Raw genomic sequence first — 9,747 nt, forward strand, 5'->3', positions numbered from 1 at the left:
CTCAACTTTATATAAATCAAAAAAAATGAAATAAAAAACATCGAAAAATGCTAATCTTGGTCCCAGCAACACACAAGTAGGTTGTCACTTCAATAATTTACCTTATCTACCACATAGCACCATCTGAAAAAATTAAAAGAACCTATTTTTCGACCCAAAAAAAAAGAAATAGAAAAAAAAAAAATCATGATCGATATGCCATACGGTGAAAGAAATCGAGTATTTGGTTGGATTTAATAAAAGAGTTACATATTTATTTATTTTTTAAGTGGCATCACGTGAATATTGCGTTAGATGAGTTGCTGAGATGATGATATTTGGAAGATAATTTTATACATGGGACAGTCTACTTGTGTTTTTGAGGTCGAATTTATTATTTCTCGACTTCTTTATAATCCGTGAATCGTGATATATTGGCATAGTTGACCTATTTTTCTGTTATAAAAAATCAATTTTGTGACTATAGTGCAATAAACTGAAAATTAGATGACCTCCGTGAAATTAACCCAGTATTTTTAACAAGAAAAGAGATTATGCTCTTGTGGTGTATATAGTCACTCTTTAGAAACGCCAGAAGTTTTTACATGGAGCATTAGGTGAGAAATTTGAGTTATAAAAACATTTCATCATTCACTGAAAGCAGTTTTAGATTTAAACTTTCTAATTTTTTCGTGTGAAAACAACTACTTTTATTTTTTACATGAAGCGATACAGTGAAAATAGCCATTGAATATTTTTCTGTGAGAAATTTCAATGGGAAAATAGTGATATTTTATATAGTAGTGAGCCACTTGTTAAGAGCTAGCTGATGTAAGGCTGCATGCATGGACGGAATTAGGAGGCGCAATGAGGTTCATCCGAGTCCTTTTTGTTCGAAAATTACACTATATATATAAAGTAGAGATTTCTTTTTCTTTTTTTAAATGTACATCTAGTAGATGTTAAATTCTCTTGGAAACAACCGTGTGTTCTTATATATTTTAAATCTTACAGTAAACGATACATTTCATGAAACTACGTACGAATTTATATTATTCCTACTATCGACTGGTGCTGCTGCTGGATTAGGACTTACTGTGGAATTTAACAGAGTTACGCATGACGAAATTATCTCTGACAAACAAAAATTTATCAACATGGCAAATGCTTCTGCTAGCTTGCTTCTTCTTGGATCTATTTCCTCTTTTATATCCTCTGTCATTTCCTCTCTTAATCTTCCAAAGAGATCTTAATATGCCAAACATATTCTTGGGTCTCTAAAATGTCATCGCACTCATCTCGGATTTTTTTAAAGTTGCATAGCTTTTGAAGGTTCACTGCACCACCGATGATATATTTGAAGAGTTCGAGCAACACAAAAGATTAGGAACACACAAACATCAAACATTTGGACCATGCTAGCTCATGCAATTCACAATTTTTTTTTTTTTTGAAATTTTGATTATTGTTTTCTTGTTGAAAAGCAATTGATGATAAGATATGAATAAATTGCATGCCTGAGAATGGCGTGGCATGTTTATGAATAACTGATAGCGTGAATTTTTTTTATACTATCATTATAATTTTACCTGTTATAACAAGTTATTTAGTTTATCTTTTATGTTATCAAACTAAAATTATTACTTGATGTTATAGTTCGCCCCAACCAACCTAAAAATAAGGATGATATAATTAAGAGAAATCGCAAACTAGGTGGTTATCAACATTTAATTCTGTTCACAAGCTGGTTGGTCTTTTTGCCTTACACAATCATATCAATCAAAAGGGGTATTATTTTATCCGATATTTATATCAAATCATACTATTTTATCATGATTAAATCAAAATTAACATTGTAATATATGTTAATTACTTATAATTTAATTAGCAATAATAATATAAATTAAAACATGTGTCATGTATTCATTGGATCAATGTAAATACCGATACCGGTATAAGCTTTTATAACTATTTCAAGTTATTATATTTTATAACCTGATATAGCAAATTTAAATTACATTGATGGGGGTAAGGATTCATTGCACTATCTTTTTATATAACTTAAATCTTTTGTTACCACCCCCCCCCCGCCCCCGCCCCCCCGCCCAACCGAAAAAATCCCTTCCAGCACAACAATAAAAGTTAAAAGAACCTTTTTTTTGCCTGATCAACACTTTTTAAGTTGCTTAGTCCTTCATGACATAAAAAGATTCTCTTATATTCATATATCTATAAAAGCTTCAATAGCTAGACGTATCTTCCTGATGCAATCCAAGAACAATTAACAGAACAATAAAGGAATTAAACTAATTTAAGGCTAAGGTTATTCTCATTCAACATATCCTGCTCAATAAGGAAATGAGCTACATATAATTGTCTCAACTACAGAGGAACTTAAGTGAAATAAAACAGGGACTGAAGTGTAACAACCAAAAGGTTGTAACTAACTTAACAGCCAGGAATGTACTACTGCGCAAACACAGAGTACTCCCCTTTATTGCAGCAGCTCGAGTGAAGATATGCAGATCATATCACTTCCCTTTCCTTAGCCTCCAAAGTATTAAAAAAAAAAAAAAAAAAAAAAAACCTTTTTTCTTCCCCTTTTAATTTTCTCTATCTCAACACAATTTTTTTTTTCAAGATTCAAAACCTCTTTCAAGAAATAATGAACAACACAATAGGGGATGGAATTGATAGTCAAGATAACATAGGTGAAAAAACCTTTGAGACTTATGGCTATGGCATTGGATTTTCCCAATTAATAATTGTTATACTTATAGTCATCACCTATTCTTCCTGCTTATATATTGGAAAAAGATCAAGTACCAACAATTCCTCTTCACATAATATTGCCAACAACTCCATGACCAATACAGCCATACTTGAAAATCAATTGATTTTCATTCAACAAGGACTTGATGAAGCTACTTTGAGGAATTATCCAAAATTACTTTATTCACAAGCCAAGGCTCACAACAAACGGGACTTTAATTTGTAATTTCTTCTGGATGTACAAGATTCATATTTATTACTAGCACTAGTAAGAAAAGTAGAAGATTAACCATATGGACCAAAACCAAACACCATCAACAACAACAATGAACCAAAACCAAACATCATCAACTGCAGCAGTGTCACCTATGATGGTTGGCTTGAAACCACTAATTATGAAACATCTAGCGATTAGAGCCATCACATTCATTTTCTTGTTTGTGTCATTGATTGTCATTGCCACTGATAGTTTTGATACATTTGACATTTATGGTTCTCCAGTCAAGGTTAAGTCCACTGACATCTATGCTTACCGGTAAATTAGCTTTCCCCTTACAAATACTTTATCACTTACACCTCATTTGTTTTCACTTCAAAAATATTTTTAAATGGATCATTTATATGTTACTTCATTAATTGCATTTGTTTTTGATTTTTTTTTTCCACTGACATCCATGCTTACTGGTAAATTACCTTTCCCACTTCATAAGTATTTTAATAGGATCATTTCTATTTTTTTCTTTTTCATTTATATGTTTTACGACTTTTTTTGAGCCGAGGGTCTATCGGAAATAACATCTCTACCTCCCAAGGCAGGGATAAGGCCTGCGTACACTCCACCCTCCCCAAACCCCACTTGTGCGATTAATACACTAGGTATGTTGTTGTTGTTGTTGTTTTACGACTAATTTGTTTTGAATAGGTTGGGTTTATTCAAATTTTGTACAAAATCTTAAAATCTTTTGAACATTATTCATATAAATATTCATGTGAATGTAACATTTTAACACAATTTTATCTACTATAGCTGCACAACCACTAGCACCAGCCTCCATGGTCATTCATTAGACTTACTAGTCAAATATATAAGCAATTAACTGGAGATATGCTTTTAGTGGTCCTAATTTTATTTTGTTTTGTTGATTTTTTTTTTTTTTTTTTTTTTGTGTGTGGATGCAGTTGTATGATATCTGCAGATGCAATTGGAATGGCCTACACATTGCTATTAGTTTGGTTCACAATTTTCCATGTGAAATCTGGAAGTCCCATTGACAGTGGCCTTGCTTATTTTGAATTCTTTAGTGATAAGGTATACAAATCAACTGAGGTTCCTTAAAAAAACTGAAAATTGAAAAATAATTTATATTCATGCCTAAAATAATAACTAGATTTAAAGTACTTGAGGAACTATTTTTATTTTTCCACATCCAGCCTTTGATCCAAATTTATTGTATATGACTGATAAAATGTATTTTAGAGGTTAATTTCATGAATGGTTATTCAATTTTCTTTTTTTATCGCACCAATGTCAGAAAACTGATTTTTTGATAAAGAAGTTACTCAAATGTGCTATACAAATCACATAAAATGAAGAAGAAGCAAAAAAAAAAAAAAAAAAAAAAAAAAACAACAACAACAACGTCAAAAATTGTTAAATTCGGTCCCAATAACACAATCTAGGTTGTCACTGTTGACGGAGCATCTAGCTCCGAGCAAATCGAATTCCCAACTAAGTGAAGTACAGACCAAGATGACAATGAAGAAGACAATGAAATGAGCTCCTTTCTGACATAAATTGGCTGGGCTGTATTATTATGCACTTGGGCTGGTTTAGTTCAGTAAATGAACAAGCAACTGTTTAAGTGTTGGGCTGCCTGTTTGTGACAATTTATCTGGCCCAATTCGTGTGACATCAGATAGTATTTGATTAGGTTTAACTTCAGATTTTTTCTCTTATAGATAAGAGTTGTAAATATTAGAACTCTATATTTTCACTAGAGTCTATTTCTGTTTTGTAGAGTCTAGTTAGGAGTCTTCTTTTGAGCACTGAACGTGTATAGATTTTTCTATATAAGGCAGGCATGTATACATTGTAAAACACACAAATAATACAATCAGTACAAGGAAAGTTCCTCCCAAATTCCTTCTCTTCTTTCATGGTATCAAGAGCAGGACTCTGATTACCAGTCCATCCTCTTATCTTTTCAAAATATAAGTCTTCATCATGGTGGAAACAATTGAAACTTCCGGATCTAAGGCTTCCCAGATTGCATCCTCTAAAATGGTTGATGGTAGTCATCCTTACTTCCTCACCTCTTCAGATTCACCTGGGATGAACCTTATAAATATTAATTTTGATGGAACAAGTTATGGTAATTGGAAAAGGGGAGTCTTGATCTCACTTTCTGCGAAAAACAAGTTGGGATTCATCAATGGGGGATGTAAGAAACCAGCAGAAGACTCACCTTTGTTTGAGCAATGGAGAAGGTGTAATGACATGGTCTTGGCCTGGTTACTGAATTCTCTTAGCAAGGAGATAGCAGAGAGTGTGATTTACTCTCAAACGGCTGAGGATCTCTGGAATGAACTGGAGCAAAGGTATGGCCAGACAGATGGCACCAAAATGTTTCAGTTGCAGAGGGAACTGAACAACATCTCTCAAGCAACCAGTGATGTGGCCGGATACTTCACATGGCGAAAAGGATCTGGGATCAAATGAAGGTACTCAATACTTTTATGATATGTAGTTGTGACTGCAATTGTGGTGCAAAAGCACATAATGTGAAAATGAATGAGGATCAACAATTAATTCAGTTCCTTATGGGACTAAACGAGAATTATTCTGGAATAAGAGGAAATATTTTAATGATGAAGCCACTCCCTACCACAGCACAAGCATATTCCATTATTTTGCATGAGGAAACACAAAGAGAAGTGCATACTGGAAACCAAGTTACTATTGATTCTACTGCTTTCAACACTAATACCCAGAAATGGAGCAATCAAAAAGGTAATAATGGATACAAGGGAAATAACCAGGTATCTAATCAGTATTCTAACACAGATGTGAGAAGAAACAATCTGTTTTGCTCTTATTGTAAGAAACAGGGACATGAAAAGGAGAAATGCTATAAGCTTGTTGGATACCCACAATCCTTCAAGTTTAATAAGCCTAAAAGGAACTATGGAAGTGGGCAGGCTAATCTGAGCATGGTAGAAGAAGGAAACAACAGGAAGTTCCTGAGAATGCTAACAATTCACAAGGGTTCACAAGTGAGCAATGTGATAGGTTGATTCAGATGCTACAAACTGTGCAGGCGGGCAACTCTAATGCTTCAAGTTCTGAAGCCAATCCGAGTGCCAACTTTGTGGGTAAATGCTCAATTTTTGATGTTTTTAACTGTTGTTTTACCAGCCTTGGATCTAACCTCTGGATAATAGATTCAGGGGCATCACAACACATGACCCATGATAAAACTCTTTTGCACAATATCAAACAGTTAGTAACACCCATTCTAGTAAAACTACCAAACTCCTATAAAGTCAAAGTTTCATTTTTTGGCTCAGTCACTTTGAATCCTGATATTGTACTACAAAATGTACTTTTTGTGCCCTCTTTCAAACATAACCTTCTATCCATTAACCAATTATGCACGCAACTTGATTGTGATGTCATTTTTAACAAACGTGCTTGCATATTACAGGTCCTTTCTCTGAAGATGCGCGTGGTGTTTGGTAGAGCAGTTGGTGGCCTTTATGTACTGGATGAGAATTGTTCTAAGTCCCAAGTTTCAGAGTCTTTTTCAACTTCTGTTGAGTCTTTACCTTCTAGGAATAAAGTCAAGTCTTTAAATGTTGAGTTTAGTAATGAGTCATTACCTTTTTCCCAGTCAAGTGAGTCTGCTGTAAATGGAAATTCTCCATCTCAGTTAAATTCTAGTATCAATAAAATCATGGTTTCTGATGTTCTGGATTCTACTAAACTTTGGCATTTTCGTTTGGGACATTTACCTTACAATGCTTTAAAGAATATAAAGGAGCTTCTCATTCATTCCAAACATAAACCGGACTTCCCATGTGATATTTGCCCTATGGCAAGACAAACAAAACTACCTTTTCCAAAAAGCACTATTTCTTCTAAACAAATATTTGAATTAATACACATAGACACCTGGGGCCCCTATAATGAACCAACCTACAAAGGAGAAAAATACTTTCTCACTATTGTGGATGATTTCTCTAGAGCTACCTGGACATATCTTTTAAACACAAAATCAAGTGCTTTTCCAACTTTAAAATCTTTTCTGTCTCTTGTTGAAAGGCAATTCTCTGCTAAGGTTAAGATAATTAGATCTGACAATGCGTATGAGCTAGGAACAGAATAAATTCTCGAATTCTTCTCCTCTAAAGGAATTATACATCAGACCAGTTGTGTTGCAACTCCGCAACAAAACGGGGTAGTTGAACGAAAACATAAGCATCTATTGGAAACATGCAGAGCCTTATTGTACCAATCACATTTACCAAAGAAATTTTGGGGTGATTGCCTCCTTACTGCAACGTATTTGATCAATCGATTTCCTTCTAAGGTTTTGCAAAATAAATCACCATTTCAAGTGCTATTCGGAAAACCACCAAATTATAATCATCTTAAATCTTTTGGTTGTTTATGTTTTGTCTCAACATTAACACGAAATCGTGATAAACTAATGCCTAGAGCTTTACCAGGGGTGTTTTTAGGATATCCTTTTGGTCAAAAAGGATATAAGGTTCTAAATCTTCAAACCAGTCAAGTAGTGGTATCTAGAGATGTTAAGTTCTCTGAATCTATTTTTCCTTTTTCCTATTCTGGACCTATGTCAAAGATGTTTCCAGCAACTTTTCCTACTACTACAACAAGGAATTTCCCCATGTTTCCTTCTCAACAAAGTGTTCCAGTGAATGTAGAACCCCCCCAACAAATTCCTACAGAGGAAAACTTGAATTCACCTAATCTAGATCTTGAGTCTCCTACTAGAAATCAATCATTCCAAAGATGGTGTACCAAGAAGGTCTGCAGAGAAGATAATGCACCTTCATATCTATCGACTATATTTGTGATGAGGCAAAGATACTGCCGTGATTTCTCCAAATCCACCATTAATTCCTTTTCACTCTTATTCTTTTAATACCCTTTCCCAACACAGCCAACAAATTGTTAACTCAATTTGTAATATTTCTGAACCTAAATCTTACCGAGAAGCAGCATTACACCCAGGTTGGCAAGCTGCGATGGATAAAGAACTTGAGGCATTAGACACCAATCGCACGTGGGATGTGGTTGAAATTCCATTTGGGAAGAAAGCACTTCCCTGCAAATGGGTTTATAAGGTAAAGGTTAAATCAGATGGCACATTAGAACGTCTAAAAGCAAGACTGGTAATCAGAGGGGATATACAAAGAGAAGGTATAGACTATACCGAAACATTTTCGCCGCCTTGTAAAGATGACGACCATAAGATGTATTTTGAGCATTGCAATAAAGAAAGGTTGGCAATTGTGTCAGCTCGACGTCAACAACGCCTTCCTCCACAGCGATTTGGATGAGGAAGTATTTATGAAGTTTCCTCCAGGGATTATTCCTCCATCTCCCTCTCACGTATGTCGACTTCGCAAGTCGCTCTATGGGCTTAAACAAGCATCTCGTCAATGGTACGCTCGTCTTTCTTCTGCTTTGGGTTCCAGAGGATTTCATTCATCACTCAATGACTATTCGTTATTCTTTAAAACATGTGGCACTTTGATCACTGTCATCGCGGTGTATGTCGATGATATTTTGATAACAGGAAATAATAGAGATGAGATTGATGAGGTAAAGTTGTTTCTCAATTCAGAATTTCGTATCAAAGATCTAGGCAGACTAAGCTATTTTTTGGGAATGGAAATTCTTTACGAACCTGGAGGTATTGTTGTAACTCAGCGTAAATTCGCCATTGATTTGCTTTCTGAGTTTGATTCTATTGAGCCACGGTCTGTTTCTACACCTCTCAATCCAACATTGAAGCTTTCTTCTGAATGTGGAGAACCTCTCAGGGACCCGACTATTTATCGAAGACTTTTAGGAAAGTTAAATTTCCTAACACATACTCGTCCAGATTTGGCATATCTTTGTGCAAACTCTGAGTCAATATATGCAAAATCCCAAACATGGTCATCTCCAGGCTGCAATTCACACTCTTCGTTACGTACGGAATGATCCCGGATTAGGAATTTTTCTATCAGCTGAGCCTAATTTTCAACTTCTGGGATTCTGCGATGCTGATTGGGCTTCTTGCTCAGATTCTCGGCGATCAGTCAGTGGGTTCTTCTTAAGTTTGGGGAATTGTCCCATTTCCTGGAAATCCAAAAAACAACAGGTTGTTTCTTTATCATCCGCGGAGGCGGAATATCGATCTATTCGCCGTTTGGTTGCTGAAATTTCTTGGGTGGTGCGTCTTCTCAGCGACCTTTCTATTACATTGTCTCTTCCGATTAATGTTCGTTGTGATAATCAGGCGGCGATCCACATAGCTAAGAACCCCGTGTTTCACGAACGCACGAAGCATATAGAATTGGATTGCCACTTTGTTCGTGAAAAATTGCTCGATGGGTTGATATCCCTGTCTTTCGTACCTTCCTCCTCTCAAATCGCAGACATCTTCACAAAGGCTTTGGCCGGTCCACTTCATCGGAATTTTTTGGGCAAGTTAGGAGTCCGATCCTCGGGCTCCCACTTGAGGGGGGGTGTTGACGGAGCATCTAGCTCCGAGCAAATCGAGTTCCCAACTAAGTGAAGTACAGACCAAGATGACAATGAAGAAGACAATGAAATGAGCTCCTTTCTGACATAAATTGGCTGGGCTGTATTATTATGGGGTTAGCTTAGTTGATAAATGAACAAGCAACCGTTTAAGTGTTGGGCTGCCTGTTTGTGACAATTTATCTGGCCCAATTCGTGTGACATCAGATAGTATTTGA

At 35.5% G+C, this 9,747-nt stretch overlaps 2 protein-coding genes across 2 annotated transcripts; both read left to right on the forward strand.

Moving 5' to 3' along the window:
* The first annotated feature begins 3,044 nt into the window (after nt 1-3,044).
* LOC132042935 (CASP-like protein 4D1) lies at nt 3,045-4,811 on the forward strand. The gene is made up of 3 exons (XM_059433445.1): nt 3,045-3,286; nt 3,931-4,060; nt 4,770-4,811. Exons 1-3 carry the CDS (start codon nt 3,045-3,047, stop codon nt 4,809-4,811), a joined length of 414 nt encoding a protein of 137 aa, XP_059289428.1.
* A 164-nt stretch (nt 4,812-4,975) lies between these two features.
* Nucleotides 4,976-5,470, forward strand: LOC132042934 (uncharacterized). The gene has a single exon (XM_059433444.1). It carries the CDS (start codon nt 4,976-4,978, stop codon nt 5,468-5,470), a length of 495 nt encoding a protein of 164 aa, XP_059289427.1.
* Nucleotides 5,471-9,747: the final 4,277 nt, after the last annotated feature.

This window comes from Lycium ferocissimum, unplaced genomic scaffold (assembly GCF_029784015.1).
Source record: "Lycium ferocissimum isolate CSIRO_LF1 unplaced genomic scaffold, AGI_CSIRO_Lferr_CH_V1 ctg19283, whole genome shotgun sequence".
Lineage (NCBI taxonomy): Eukaryota > Viridiplantae > Streptophyta > Magnoliopsida > Solanales > Solanaceae > Lycium > Lycium ferocissimum.